This window comes from Lycium ferocissimum, chromosome 7 (assembly GCF_029784015.1).
Source record: "Lycium ferocissimum isolate CSIRO_LF1 chromosome 7, AGI_CSIRO_Lferr_CH_V1, whole genome shotgun sequence".
Classification (NCBI taxonomy): Eukaryota; Viridiplantae; Streptophyta; class Magnoliopsida; order Solanales; family Solanaceae; genus Lycium; species Lycium ferocissimum.
Window position 1 is genome coordinate 55,981,937 of NC_081348.1, and position 15,610 is coordinate 55,997,546.

Below are 15,610 nucleotides of genomic sequence, written 5' to 3' on the forward strand. Positions count from 1 at the left end.
GAGGGAGTAACTCTTCTAAGGTGTTTACCAAATTAATATTGCTACTTATAGTAATTGTTAAATTTAACATTAGTGCTCACAGCTTAAAACCGTGTGCCAGTTGTATGGGGATATGGAAAACTTTGTCAAAATGAATTATAATTAGAAAATACACCTATGTATAAAGTCAACAGATTTATTTCAGTTTCTTGAGCAGTTCACACACCGCCCCCTTCGATTTTTCATTTTTTATGAAATAAAGAAGATATATAAGTAGCACTTCTTATTCATTTTCATGGAGAACTGCGAAATAACACAATCATTAGCCAATTATATATTATCCGGTTTCTCTTAAGAAAGACCTTTAATATAGTCTTAACTCTTAAGCATAAAAATATTAGTTTAAAATAATTACATATCTCTTTGTTAAACGTCTCATTTAGTTTATTAACATTCCATTAATGCGAACAGGCATTTCGAAATAAAAAAAAAAGTACTGTAAATATTATTTTATTTTTCAAATTTAATTTGTCAAAACAATTACCCTTTGTATAATGGAGGGAGCATTACAAAATGCTAGTGCTTCTTCAAAATTAAATCCAAAAGGCTGCAAATAAACTGTATAACCTTAAGAAAAAATTAAACTCCATACCACTCTAGAAAAACAAGGTACATGATTATACAATTAACATACTTTAAAATAATAAAATATTTTTCACATATATGGCCAGCTTGTAATAAAGAACATTCTTGCTTAACAAGTACTTACACAATAAAATTAAGAACCTAAAAATGGAAATAGCATTATGGAAGCAGTAGGAGACGGAAAGTTCCATTCTTGCATTCAAAGTAATTTTAGGTAAGAGCTAAATAAATGGCATGATTTTTCTCGAAATTGCCTTTCTAAATAACACCATGCAACATTAAATTCATATCCATATTTATATTTTGGAACCAGCTTTGGCTTTAAACCTTGGTATAGAGTAGTAGTACAACTTCCTTTCATGACTCCTTTTTTATAATTGGGAATTTTCATTTATTGGAGAACATAGTTACCATTTATATTCACTCAAAAAGAAAGAAGAAAAAAAGAGTTATTTTATTCTAACAAAAAGGAAACTTTTTGCGAAATCTAACTAGGTATGGTCCTTGACAATATGAATTACATATATGAAAGAGAGAAGAAATGGTACTTATGTATATGTTGAGGGAGAGGGGTTTATTTTTTGAGTTTAACTTTTTATATACCAAAAGTGTAAACGAATTATTTTTATACTATCATATCATATAGTAATAGATAAATATTGGTAATCTTTCATAATAAATATAGACTGTAACACAAAAAATACAAATCTTACATGCTCCAATACTTTAAATATATTGAAAATGTAAAAATTCTTTACACTGTCATCATATATATAAAGTAAATTAAATTTCTTTTTAGGTAAGAAGAGACAAGGACCCTAAATGAGTGGAACTAAATTTTCTGTAAGAAAAGAAAAAAAATTCAGTATGGGAGAATTCTTTAGAGAAAATGGGGTCTCTTCTTTTTGTTTTCTTTTTTGTAGTAGTTCAAGTTTTTAATGGAAAGTCTTTAAGATTCCATAATAAACTTTTGTTACCATAATGGAGATTGGTTGCTGCTCTGTACTGGAGCTTATTTTGTCCTTTTCTGGGTACCTTCCTTCTATATAAGTCTTACAACCCCACCACTCCTAAAAACTCCCCGTCCTCAAAAATTCTTTTTCAAGATTTCATTTTTCTATTTCCTATATTTCTTCTTTCAAGTAACTGTGAGTTGTGCGAGTAAGAGAGAAAATGGAAGAAATGGCTTCTTTGTGGTGTTACCAGGAGGTGAATACTTCATTTTCTTGCTTTCCCAATTTCATTTGAGTACCAGTTACTCTGTTTACCACTTCTCAACTAAGTGTGTGTTTGATAGAAAATGTTTTCTTGGTTTTCCTAGAAAATAAGTACTAATAGACATGAGAAAGTTGGAAAAAAAATTCTGAAATATGTTTTCCTCCATACTAAATACACCCTAAAGCCTTCTTTAAGGAATACCATTATATCTTGCTAAAATCAACCTTATAGTAACAGTAAATAAAGTGTTTTGTGCTTTCTGTTTCACAGTCAATGATTTTTTCTTTTTAGACTTACTGTAGTTTTTGTTTGGTAAAAGTGGTGGAATCCCATTTCTCCTAATTCCAAACATATTTCACTGTTTCAAGAATCTATTCACAAATTTAAAGAGTTGATCATAGCAGGGCCCAATGCATCAAAAAAATTCTTTAATATGGGTATCCAATGGTGAATCATATGCTTTTCTACTTAATTCTTGAATTTACTGGGATGATTTATCACCTTCCACATGGGCCCTGTCTAAGATGTCATTATCACTATTAAATTTGAATTACTTGTTCAAGGCATGATTGTGACCAGATAATTACTGTGAAAGATTTTTTAATTATGATCTTTCTTGAGTAGCATGCCTAAATGACTTCTTTTGTTGTTTTCTTTATGAATCTTAGTGGATCGTGGTAGCAAAGCCACTCTGTCACTTACAATAACTTTCTTTCGTTGATAAAATTCAATGTTTGAATATTTTTCACTAACTTGATTTTGAACAATTCTTGCAGACCATGGATGAAATGAGACAGAAGCTTCTTTACACAAGTCTTGAACTTGAAAAGTTGAAGGTGCAAACGAGTGAAGAAATGATGAAGAACAAAGAATATGTGAAGCAATTGATCCAACTATTAAAAATGGTTTGTCAAGAAAGAGATGAAGCAAGAGATCAGCTTCAGAAACTACTCAACAAACTTGATAATCCTCTTGTGAAGGCTACAAAAGCAAATTCAAGCATAACTGAATCAAACAGCCTGTCTGAAACATACAATTATCAGTCACACTATTCATCACCCGTCGAGTCTTTTTTCGATGCAGTTTCATCCCCTGAGTTTTCCAACATCAACATGGCTGATTCTAATCCAGTAACGTATGTTAACCAGCCTTTGGCTAATGACAATTATGTCCCTCAACTGGCTCCAAAAGTTGATAATGCCACATTGGTTATTGACAGTTATGTGAAAGGGAAAACTTTGCCACAACAAGGGAAACTATTGAAGGCTGTCCTTGAAGCAGGGCCACTTCTGCAGACACTTCTAGTTTCAGGACAACTTCCTCAATGGCGCAATCCGCCTCAGCTTAAGTCGTTTAATATTCCACCAGTTTCCATTAAAGGGTGTCAATCTGAGATCTCAAATCAGAATCTTGGTGCAAATTTGAGCTACATTTCTTCAAGATCATTTCATTCTCAACCATATTTTGACATGTCATGTGGATCTCCACAAATGTTGTCGACGCCTATGCTAAACTTTGGTAATTCTGCTGGTGCAAATATCGACAGTTTTGTCCACCTCGGAAAGAGACAACGGTTGCAGTAAGACAAGTTGAAAGATGGATGGCTATATTTCAAATTTTTGTACAAAGCATTTTTCCGGGTTTTGTAAATGGGATATTTTGAGTTTTGAGTTTCACAGGATTAGCTTTTTTTTAGCTTGATGAATTTCATACTATCTCCTTTGGCTTTTTCCTTACAGTTCTTCAATAAGTATTAATGTGAATTTGAATTTTGATTATCGTTCTTGATATTAATACATTACTCAAAGCTTAAATTATTTCAAGGCAACTAGAGTTTTACATTTGATATTCACTAAGATTCTAAGAGTTTGTGACTCCATAAAGTGTAACTTAACTTCTTCGCTCAAGTTTTTGCTGTTACGGAGAACTTTTGATATGTTTCAGAAAAAGAATTGCTTTTGTCATTTGCAAAAAGAAAAAGAGCAAAATCCCCGATTCCACTAAAGGCTGAGCAAGGATTTGAATTTTATGGGTTCTAAATTCTATAGTTATGTAAGGTTTGTTGGTATCTGGGTTCTGAATTTATTTTTTATATATATTTAGTTAATTTCTTAATGCAAATTTAGAGTTTGAACTAAAGTTGGGGTCGCACTCGTATGTGGTTGCTAGCTCCACCCTGAATTCTCCTAACCCTCTTGCACTTTTAAAGTATTCTGACGGCAAAATTTTGGATTATACTATTTATCAAGCTAGCTGCCTGCAAGATGAAAGCATCTTGGTGGTTGCATAGAAAATGACAAACATAAAAATGTATCAATATCTAGAATCTTTGGTATCATGAAGAGATTAGCTATATCCAAAAGTGATATATAGAATTTGTTCGATCCTATTTTCTACCGTTAAGATGGACTAATCATGACACCACATTACATATACCAAATTAGATGTTACCATAGATGGAATGAATCAAGAATTCACTTGTAGAAATTTGTAACTTCTTTTTAGCATAAGCCTTCCTGCAGCAAACCTTAAAATGAACTTGCCCTCAAGTTAAGTCTGAATGTTCAATTCTTGGATTCATCACCAACCTTTGTCTATATTGATCTAACTTGGATATGACCGTCAGAAAATGTCCTCAAAAGTTTTTCTAAATTTAGAATGCTCTCCAATTACAAAGTTCCTAAACTAAGTTATCCCTCAACATTTCCTTAAAAGCCCTGTCAATTCAATTCTAAGAATTCTTTCCTGTTGAATTTTCAGAATAGCATGTCTAGTCCAGACACCTCTCCAGGCGTTGGACCTTCACGTTGGGACCCGCTGCTGATTGTCGCGGTCGGGGTAATTTGTTTGATCTTTCTTCTATTCAGTTACTTCAAGATAATACAGACACACTGTTGTGGATTTCTATCTGTGCATTTCTACAGAAACCCGAGGCACCAACTAAACGAGCAAATTCTCGAAGATCCTGATTCACAGGTCCGAAGCTGTGGACTAGACTCCTATATTATGCATTCACTGCCAATCACTCAGTTCAAGAAGAACGACGAACAAACCACCAGACCAACTAATGCAGATTGTGCCGTTTGTTTGGGTGAATTTCAAGATGGTGAATGGCTGAAACACTTGCCTTATTGCTCTCATATTTTCCATGTTTCCTGCATTGACACTTGGTTTCAGATTCATTCGAGCTGCCCGTTATGCAGATCAAATGTAATTAGTGTCAAAATGCAGCAAGCACATTCCATTACTATGAACTCATTACTGGAAACTCTGAGAAGGGAAGATTTTAATCATGAACGATCAGTAAACAACGAGGATATCCGGTCACAGATACTACATAATCATTCTTCTAGAGCTGTAGAAGGAAGTGTTGACTAGTGGTTTTTCCATTTCCAACTGTGTCTAACAACTACTAAGAACTTCAGAAAAAGCTCTCTTCTGGTAGAGGACTTCATGAACAAGGAGAATTTGGGATGGATATCATACTTTTGGATTATCAAAGACAAGGCAACGCGCACGAGAGGAAGTTGATAAGAGACAAGTATAATCAGAATGTTTTTTGCCAAGTCACAAATTGTGGTAACACAAAGCGATTTTGACCCTTAAACGCCTTATTCTGCCAGATAAGATTGAAGAGTTTATGTGATGTATCATGTATGACATGTTTTCTTTCTTGTAATGATGATATCTCCTTGAAATTTCTTTCGGATTCAATGGTTTGGACAGGAGAGTAACTATTCCTTTTACTGAATAGTTTGAATGATCATTCCAAAGTAATAAGGAATTTTTGTAAGAACATTGATATAGACTTAGCAGACACACTCCAAAGTAAAAGTTCATTCTTCACTTCTTTCTCACTGTCCATGAAAGTTATAGTTGTTTATAATAAGTTTGCTTCAGCCAACAGAAGCAGATCTTAATCACTTCAGAGCATAGAAGTGAAAAAATATGTGAAGAACACATTTAAGTAATTTATTCTTTTTTCTTTTTTAGCAGCAATAATCTTGCCAACAGCAACACCAATAAGGAAAAAAGGTACACTTGGAATAGTAAAGTAATAGAAATTATAATTGACTGAGTAAAACTACACCAATCAAATCAAAAACACAAATTACACCAAGCTAATTTGAAGTGTGGTCATCTAAAGTTTGTAGCTCTATTGAGGTATACGTATTTGTTTTAGCTTATCAATTGAAACTCATATTTTCCCTTGTATTGTTAGTTTCATTTGGTTGAACATCGTTGACCTGGAACTTTCATAATCCCTCAAATAACATATCCTTATACTGAAGGCTGTCCATGTTGAAAGATAAAATGAGATACAGAAAATCAAGGTTCAAAAGAGAATTATTGAACTTTTTGGATTCTGGATTAAATCTTTATCGGGAACTAAAGTAAGCGCAGAAGAACTATTGCGCATTTAGAAAGTATATATGTATCATTAGTCTTTAGTGTGTTCTTTTGTAATTGGAATTCTACAAAAAAGAATGTGAATCAAGTATGAAACAAATGAAAGTCTCCTTGAACATAATCTGCACTTACTCAACTTTCTTTTCTTTCCTGGGGTGGATCTTGTTTCTCTGAACTCCGTTTGATGGATGCCTTAATTGGTCCCTGTACATCAGATCCATATATGTGACCCATCTTTGTTCGTTTGGTTTCCAAATACTTCCTGTTTTCATCTGTGAAGGGTGTCAAAACTGGTACCCGTCCAACTACTGCTAAACCATAGCCCTTTAAACCCGTAAATTTCGCTGGATTGTTTGTCATTAGGCGCATGGTACGAACTCCTATATCCCTTAACATCTGTTGCAATCAATAAATTCCATTAGTTAATAATTACTCTATTAAAATAGGGATAATTACATTTTTGGACCACTCAAAAGAATAATAGCCACCAAATCTATATGTTTTGTATGTTAAGTATAAATATACATATAATATACATATCGTATACACAAAGTATACATTATTATACATATAATATACACAATCAGTATATAGGTTTTGTATATTTTGGCTAGCGTCTGTAATTAATTTCGGTTGACTGACAAAATGAAAAGCGACCAAGAAAATAAGCACATGATCATCTATCATACATGGGGAATTGGCCTTAAGAGGAGGTTGGGATGGCGGGATAGTTATGAGAAACTGTGTCACTAACCTGTGCACCAATGCCATATTCACGAGCATCTGCAGCAAAGCCGAGCTCTAGATTGGCTTCAACAGTATCATGGCCCTGATCTTGCAAATTATAGGCCTGAAGCTTGTGACCAAGGCCAATGCCTCGTCCTTCGTGGCCTCTGAGATAGATAACCAAACCTCTACCAGCTTCCTCAATCAACTGCATTGCCAAATCCAGCTGATTACCGCAATCACATCGCCTTGATCCAAAAATATCACCTGTCAAACATTCCGAGTGTACCCGTACCAACACATCTTCACCATTCCCAATATCACCCTGTTGAAGACGTTGAAATTTAAAGCAATTCCAGATGAATTATGCAAATTATTAGTAGGATAAAATAACTAATCACTAACTGGTATATACTAAGGAGAAACTTTTGACCTTTACAACAGCTATATGCTCTGTGCCATCAAGCTTTGAACGGTAGCAGTAAGCCTGGAATAATCCCCATTTAGTTGGTAAAGGTGATACTGCAGTTCTTTCAACAAGCTTTTCCCTCTTTCTCCTATATCTGCAAGCAGTAAAATATGACAAACAAATAAGAAAGTTGGCCGTGTTTGCCTGTGTACAAATTGAAGGCTGCAATAGGAAAATATGGAACCTGAAACTGCAGTCTAACTTCTCAACACTAGTATGCAGAAATAAGGGAATGAAGAAAGAAATGGGCTACTGAAATGGAATGAACATACGTTAATGATTCACCTTACTAAATCAGTTATTGAGACAATCGGAATCTTGTACTCCAAGGCCAAATTTTCCAAAATGAGCATAGAGGCTATAGAACCATCATTTTTATCAACTATAGCTGAAAGAACAGAAGCTGCTTGCAAACCAGCTGACATTACTAAATCTACCGAAGCCTCAGTATGACCAAATCTTCTTAAGAGCCCACCATTTCGATACTTGAGAGGGAAAACATGGCCTGGCCTTCTGAAATCTTCAGGAGTAGAAGTAGGCGATGACAATGCAAGTACAGTTTTAGCCCTATCTGAAGCCGATACACCAGTAGATGTACCCATCTTTGCATCCTTTGCATAATTAAACAAGGTACTTCAGTGAGCAAAAATGATATTTTAATAGCTCATTAAATTTGATGAATAATCATTAGCACAAAACTTAGCTAATATAATTGTCACATATACAATACGAATCTACTCCCTAAAATATAAATGCAGTATTAATAGAAACTAAGGAGATAGATAGAGTTAGTAAAACTGCAGTTTTTCTGTTAATAAGTTGGCCATAATGATACCAGTTCCCAATCAATTAGTGGTAATATAGTACATTTAGTACATTTTTCAAGCATAAAGCATGACAATAAGTACATAACAACACTTTTAGTTATTGAAGGAAGAGAAGAGTCATATTACCACTGTGATTGTGAAGGATGGAGCAGAAGAGTCATCTTCTTTTTCAGGTGACATCAAAGGAAGATTTAGCCTCTCAAGATCCTCTTCTTTCATCCCCACAGAAATAATGCCAGACCCGTGCCTCACCATAAACGCAATTGTCTCAGCACTAGCAAAGGATGCTGCCATGACAAGGTTTCCTTCCACTTCCTCACTTTCATCATCTACAACAATCACAAACTGATACATTTTCGCAATCATAAGCTCTACCAAATGAATATCTACTACTATATTAGCTTGTAATATTGAAGTGAAAATAATAAGAGCATCAATAGAACTGTGTGATCATCTCATCCAAAAGTTTAAGCTGTCTGAGAGAACACATGTCCTCAACATATAGTCTCACATTGAAAGTTTGATTATAAAAGAAGCTCTTGTCATCTTAAACAAGATAACATCATTTATAGAGCCCAAATTAGAAATGAAATAGGAAAAGTATCTCTTTAAATACTTAAAATCAGTCACTTCGAAAACAAATAATATCATGTATTAGGTGTGCGAATAAAGTCCCACATAATAAAAGTAATCTATATATAAGGTGTATGGATACGTGTGAGACATTTTGGGTTTGGCCAAAGCGGACAATATCAGAGGTGATTTGCACAAAAACCATATGTCTGCACTGCTATTTAAACATGGTCCCCAGTTATGACATTTGTGCAAAAATGGCCTTTTTAAGTTTAATGAAAAAATCCAGTACCAAAATACCCTTAAGTTGGGCGGCGTAGAGGTAATCCAATGCCAACAACTATGACATGCAAGTCATGACAGATCGGTATGCCTTCATGCTATATTCTACCTAGTTGTCCTTTTCAATTACTCACAAACCATACCGAATCATAATGAATACAAAAAATGAAGAGCAGTCCTGCTGGGCACACCCCGAACAATTTCTTGCAATATCACACCACACTCTGTTAAGCAGGGTTGGAACCAGGTGGGAATCCGAACCCCCTTCGACGGAAAATTACATAGTATATATAAGGTCAAAATTTATTTTTATATCTATATACTCCCTCTGTTTCAATTTATGTGAACCTATTTCCTTTTTAGTCCGTGCCAAAATGAATGATCTCTTTCCTAATTTGGAGACAAATTCACTTTATGAATGCTTTACAGCCACACAAATATTCAAGACTTATTTTGATCCACAAGTTTTAAAAGCCTTCTCTCTTTCTTAAATGTCGTGCCCAGTCAAATAAGTTCACATAAATTAAAACGGAGGCACCCCCGGCTTTTTTCATGTGTTTATTTCTTTATATTTTGAACCCTTTAATGAAAATCTTGGCTCTGCTACTGATGTAAAGAGTGTCTTTGCCACACCATATTAAGAGCTTTTTTGGGCTGGCTCATCAGACTTGTTGACCGTACCTCAAGCCTTTGTTTATTTGGTTCTTCTTTCTTTCTTTATGAGATTTCTAACAACTACTAACCCATTCAACTTATTTTACAAGAAATTAAAAAAATTCAAGTCCAAAAACCTAAAATATTAAAGCACCAACCTTTCCTTCATTCAATGCAGCAATTGCCTCTCCAATTGAAGAATAGCCTTTGGAAGGACAATCAGGATCACCCTCTGTTTCACTAACAAAGAAATCAATAGTTTCAGGTGTTATTTCAGCACTCAATGTTTCAAATACAGAACCATTTTTATTGCTCTCAAATGGATTTTCATTAAAAGAATCTCCAGATATCCCAGTAGCCCAACATGTAGTATTCAAATTAGGAAATACTAGTCTTTTTCTATAGTGGTTAAGTCCAACAATCTGTGAACTCCCAAAAGATGTTGAGTTGATCAAGATTCTTGGAACTGATGGATGCTTAAACATGATGCAGTCCATGTTGGAAGTTAACTGAATTGTTTGTTTTGTTTAACTGGTTTTGTTGGTTGACAGAAAATGAAAATGTACTTAGGATTTGGATTTTGCATGTGGAGGCATTTTGAAGGGAAAAAAGAGCACCTCTAGTTTTTTCTCTCCTTATCCAATAAGGTGACGCGAAAAAGAAATTTTCATTTTGAACGTAGGTGGAGTTAGAACCGCATGCATACAGCCAAATGGATGCACCTGAGGAGTTTAACTTCTACTGCTAGTTACTTACTTGAGGAGAATGAGGCAAAAAAAAAAAATTAGATTCATTCTTTACATGGTATTAGAGCTCGGTCCGTCCAATTCATTGTTACCTATGTTAGGCTCTCATATTAAAATTGACTACCTAAGGGGAGGACCTATGTATAATTTAGTGGTGCTTTAGCACCCGTTAAACTCGACGTAGACTAGGTATAGTTATATAAAAAATATATGAAATTTGGTTATAAATATTAAAAAAGCACCCTAAAACCAGTTACAGTGGGTGCTGCGGTTTCTGTGGAACTTTAAAGGTTTGGACGGTTAGGACGTCCTGTGTTCGAACCTCGCTAGCATTTCAATTTTAGTAATGATAGTATTAATTGCGTTTATCTTTTAGTGTTGCATTGGCACCCACGACCCTTAAATCCCTGGGATTCGACTACGCACTAAATGTAACTGTTCAAAATCGAACCGCAACCAATAACCCAACCGCAAAATAAGTTTATTGGTTTATTGGTATCGGGTAATTGGATTAACGGATGGGGAATGGTTTGGAATTTTATAGTTAACGGCTTAACGGTGCGGGGACGGTTTCCTCATTTTTCTTATCGGTTTAGCCGTTAACCCGTTAAGAATAATTAAATTATAAATATATCCCTATGTATATAAAGTACTAAAGATTAGAAATACTAATCTTTGAGCCTAAAATTCATTTTTCTTCCCGCAACATGGTAGCAGTTTCTCATTTTCCTTATTACTTTTGCTTGTTGTTTGTTTCTTATTATCTCATGTTACCAACTAGAATCATTCAAAACTTTTTTACTTTCCCCGGATGTTTCTTCCCTTTTCTATGGTGAAGATGAGAACGAGATAGAATTACTAGTGGTTGTTTAAAAGAAATAAGTTTCTTATGGACATTGACACACTCTAGTATGAAAATCTCATACTTAATCACACGATTTATTTAATAACGATACTTTAGTGAAAATTTAATTCGTATTTTCAATAATTTAAAATCATGTGTCCCAAGAATACCCACCATGAGTAATACATCCATTTAAATCTTGCGATGTGAAGCAAATAGGGTCAAATGTGAGTTTGCAACCTATACGCTATCAATATTGAGCCTTTTGTGTTTTGATAATTTTGTATTGATGCAATAGTCCGAGCAATAGAAGGAAAAAAATCTCATATACTTCATTGATGAGGCTAACCGACCGTTAACCGCTAAATCCACCGAACAACCGATATCTTATTGGTTGGTTAGCGGATTAAGATATTTAAAAACTGATATCCTATAAGCTGAACCATTACGCACAATTATCCAACCGAACCGCCCGATAAGCACCCCTAACTAAAATACGAATGAAGAGCGTGGCGGATCTGGGATTTTCATTGAGGGGGTTCAAAATAAAAATGAAGTGCTTGAGATTTGAACTTGGAACCTGAATTTTGAACCCCCTAAAACAATGAACCAACATCTTCTCTTGTGTTTACGATATTCAAAATCTATATATGTGCAAAAAAATTTAAAAAATACCTAATATATACGATTTAATTTTTTGCCGAGGCTGTTCGAGTGAACACCCTCGACAGGCCCTAGATCTGCCTCTGGTTAAGAGTCCTACATCGGTAGGTTAAAGGGTACAGGGTCTCTTTATATGGACTTGACAATCATCCCCTCATAAGCTAGCTTTTGGGGTTGAGTTAGGCCCAAGATCCATTTCTTAACGGAGACATTAGAAATTTTGACTACTATTTCTTAAGAGAAAGATTAGAAATTTTAACTAGGTCCAAGTAATTATGCTAGTTATATTACTCCCTCTGTCCCAATTCATGTGATACAGTTCGGATTTTAAGAGTCAAATAAGAATATCTTTGACTGTAATTTATTCGTATGCCATTTAAATATTTTGAACAGAAAAGGCTCAAATATGTCATCGCAGAAATGGCTCATTTATGCCACTCTTTAATAGTTTGGCTTATTAATGCCATTGAACTATTGGAAATCACTCATTTATGCCACTCATCAATAGTTTGGCTCATTTATGCCATCGCCGTTACCAAAATCACTCATCCATGCCATTTTTTCATTAACGTCGGTTTTATAATACCAGATATGACACAACAACAACAATAACATCAAACCCAGTATAATCTCATAAGTGGGGTTTGGGGAGGGTAAGATGTACACAGACCATACCTCTACCTTTATGGGATAGAGAGACTGTTTTCGATAGACCCTTGGCTCAAAAGAAATGTAATCGACGCAGAAACGTAGGAAAGGAAAAAAAAGGGACAACAAAATAGCAAAATGAACAAAATAAATGCAATAACATATATCAATAAACATTAGCGAAAAAGAAACTACGCGACCACCCTAAATCAGACGATAACAACTCTATTACCTATTAACTATCTACCCTAATCCCCGACCTCCACACCCTCCTATCCAAGGTCATGTCCTCAGTCAATTGGAGCTCTATCATGTCCTGTCTAATCACATCCCCTAATTATTCTTCGGCCTACCTCTACCTCTCTTAACTCCTGCTATAGTCAACCTCTCACACCTCCACACTGGTGCATCCTCGCACCTTCTCTTCACATATCCGAACCATCTCAGTCTCGTTTCTCTCATCTTGTCCCCCATAGAGGCAACCCCCACCTTATCCCGTATAACTTCACCAATTACAGGTCTATGTCGTTTAATTAAACCAGCCCAATTTTAAATCTCAAATTAATTAAAAAATCGATTCATACACCCTACCCACCCACAACCATAATCTAGCTAAAAGCCACGTGTCATATTTGGTATTGTAAAATCAGCATTAATGAAAAATGACATGGATGAGTCATTTTGGTAACGACGATTACATAAATGAGCCAAACTATTGATGAGTAGCATAAATTAGCCATTTCGGATAGTTCGATGGCATAAATGAGCCAAACTGTAACGACCCGTTTGGTCGTTATTGCGTTCCGACCCTTTTTGATCCTTTTCAAGCTTTATTAGCTCATATTTGACCCGCGGGGACCGTTGGCACGCTTCCCGAGGTCATCGGAGTTGATTTGAATAAGTTTTGGGTTTGAAAATGGGTTTAGTAAACGGACCTTTTTGAAAATTCGTCAATTCAAAGAGGTCCTGATATAGAAATTATGTACATGTCTGCCCCCAATGACCCCGGTGCATTTCAATGAGACCTCGGTCATTTTGGGAACGAGACCTCCGTTGGGAATTTTGAGGCCACGAGTGTGTTCGTAGCACATTTTTGGCGTGTGTCATGTTGTGGTTTGAGCAGATGGCCTCGGTATTAGTGAGATTTCGGGATTGAGATTGTGTTATTTTGAGAATCTAGTTTCGCAGTGCCGCTATAGCGGCACCAAAACCGCACGGGCCGCACCGCTATAGCGGTTACGGCCCGCCGCGGTAGGGCAGAGTGGAGCCGAATCGTCGTGGCGGTCTCATTGGTCGGTCGAAGTTGTCCGATGCCGCCGAAGCGGTATTAGCCGAGTCGAGGCTTTAACGTGTTAAAACCCTTACACATTAAGTCATTTCTATACTCGTTCTTGAGGCTTTTCAAGGAGGTGATTTTGGAGGGTTTTCACGATTTCTTCTCTATGGTAACTATCTTGTCTCTAAATCATTCATTAGCTTTTCCTAATCAATAATCCATGCCTAGATTTCTCTTAAATGGTAAGAGCAAAAAAGGGGGGTTTTGTGGGTTTCTTCTCTAATGATCTTATGATGATAAAACCTTGTCTATTTGGTGGAATTAGCATGGGTTAGCATGATATATGGGTATTAGCTATTGTAACTTGAATTTTCCTTTTTCCAAGGCTTAATTGGTAAATTTAAGGTTAGGGTTTATACCCAAATGGGGGGAGGGTTTTGCCTAATCCGAAATAGAGTGAATTGTTGATTATTCTAGCTTGCTAATGATGGAATTGATCACCTAGAGGTTTAATTTCATGTTGGGACCTTTAGATCCCTAATTTCACCCTTCTAGTTCATAAACCCTATTCCATAGGTTGGGGATTTGGGTCTTGATAGAAGTAGGGTTTGTTTTGATGTTCTCCTTGATTCTAATTCCATGATTCGAATATGCTTAGACTTTCTTGATCTCGAACCTCAAAGGAAAGGAAAGGAAATGCTAAGGAGTGATTAATGGTGTTATTATTGTTCGGCCTTCCAGGTAGGTTATGGTTTACCCTATGGTGAGACTTCGTTTAGCGTAGCATATATTTAGATAATATTGTCGAAGAAAGCATATAAACCTTCGGGTATGAAGTTGGGTTAGATATTGTCTTAGGTTGGGCTCTGTTGTGTGATTGGGGTTAGCCACCCCGTTGTGTTGTGCCTTATCTTGTTCTATTGTTATGGGCTTGATGCCACATGGAGATAATAGATATTGGAGACTATTGATATATCTTGTTCATGATATTGTGGTATCTTACTTATTGATGTTTGTATGCGGATAGTGTTCTATATTGCTTGTGTAGCCTTTTTTATGATATTGTAGTATCTTACTTGTTGATGTTTGATACACGGATAGTGTTCTATATGGCTTGTGTAGCCTTTTCATGATATTGTTGGCGTACCCATGCTTGGTACTGTGATATGATCCGATCATCGATGTTGAACTTATACATTGCACGCATTCTTATCCTTCATGATATTCGTGATACATTGATGATACTTGAGGAAACACTGTGATGAGCTGGGCTCAGTTGGATGAGAGTGATGTGAGGACCGATATCCGATGGTTATCCCGAAATCGTGGTTGTATGGTAGCGATTCCCGAGGTTTGTGTCGGAAGGGGATCCAAGATCCGGTGTCGTCACGGACCGCGAGGTACATGGACTCGCAGGTCCCTACGGGTTGTGCTACCGAGACATCGATACTTCCGTCCGGTACATGTGTACACATCATTGCATTGCATTCGCATTTCATACATTATTGCATTGCATTGCACTATGGCTTGATTGTGATGATGTTGGTGTGATATATTTGTGTTATTTGGATTTGGATTTGGATTGGATATATTGAAACTTGACACACTTGGATTTAGATGCTATAACCTAGGTGATGACGTGTACTCGGT

The 15,610-nt window shown here is 35.8% G+C and overlaps 3 protein-coding genes across 3 annotated transcripts; 2 read left to right on the forward strand and 1 right to left on the reverse strand.

The window, feature by feature from the left end:
- The first annotated feature begins 1,645 nt into the window (after positions 1–1,645).
- Positions 1,646–3,636, forward strand: LOC132063005 (uncharacterized). Its single transcript, XM_059455458.1, has 2 exons — positions 1,646–1,833; positions 2,619–3,636. Exons 1-2 carry the CDS (start codon positions 1,798–1,800, stop codon positions 3,423–3,425), a joined length of 843 nt encoding a protein of 280 aa, XP_059311441.1. The 5' UTR covers positions 1,646–1,797; the 3' UTR covers positions 3,426–3,636.
- A 972-nt stretch (positions 3,637–4,608) lies between these two features.
- On the forward strand, positions 4,609–5,220 carry LOC132062360 (RING-H2 finger protein ATL1-like). Its single transcript, XM_059454944.1, has one exon. The coding sequence runs from the start codon at positions 4,609–4,611 to the stop codon at positions 5,218–5,220; it is 612 nt and encodes a 203-aa protein (XP_059310927.1).
- Positions 5,221–6,189: 969 nt separating this feature from the next.
- Positions 6,190–10,439, reverse strand: LOC132065707 (monofunctional riboflavin biosynthesis protein RIBA 3, chloroplastic). Its single transcript, XM_059459219.1, has 6 exons — positions 9,942–10,439; positions 8,401–8,619; positions 7,733–8,058; positions 7,412–7,541; positions 7,007–7,303; positions 6,190–6,648 (listed from the first exon to the last, which is right to left on the reverse strand). The coding sequence occupies exons 1-6, from the start codon at positions 10,278–10,280 to the stop codon at positions 6,385–6,387; spliced, it is 1,575 nt and encodes a 524-aa protein (XP_059315202.1). The 5' UTR covers positions 10,281–10,439; the 3' UTR covers positions 6,190–6,384.
- Positions 10,440–15,610: the final 5,171 nt, after the last annotated feature.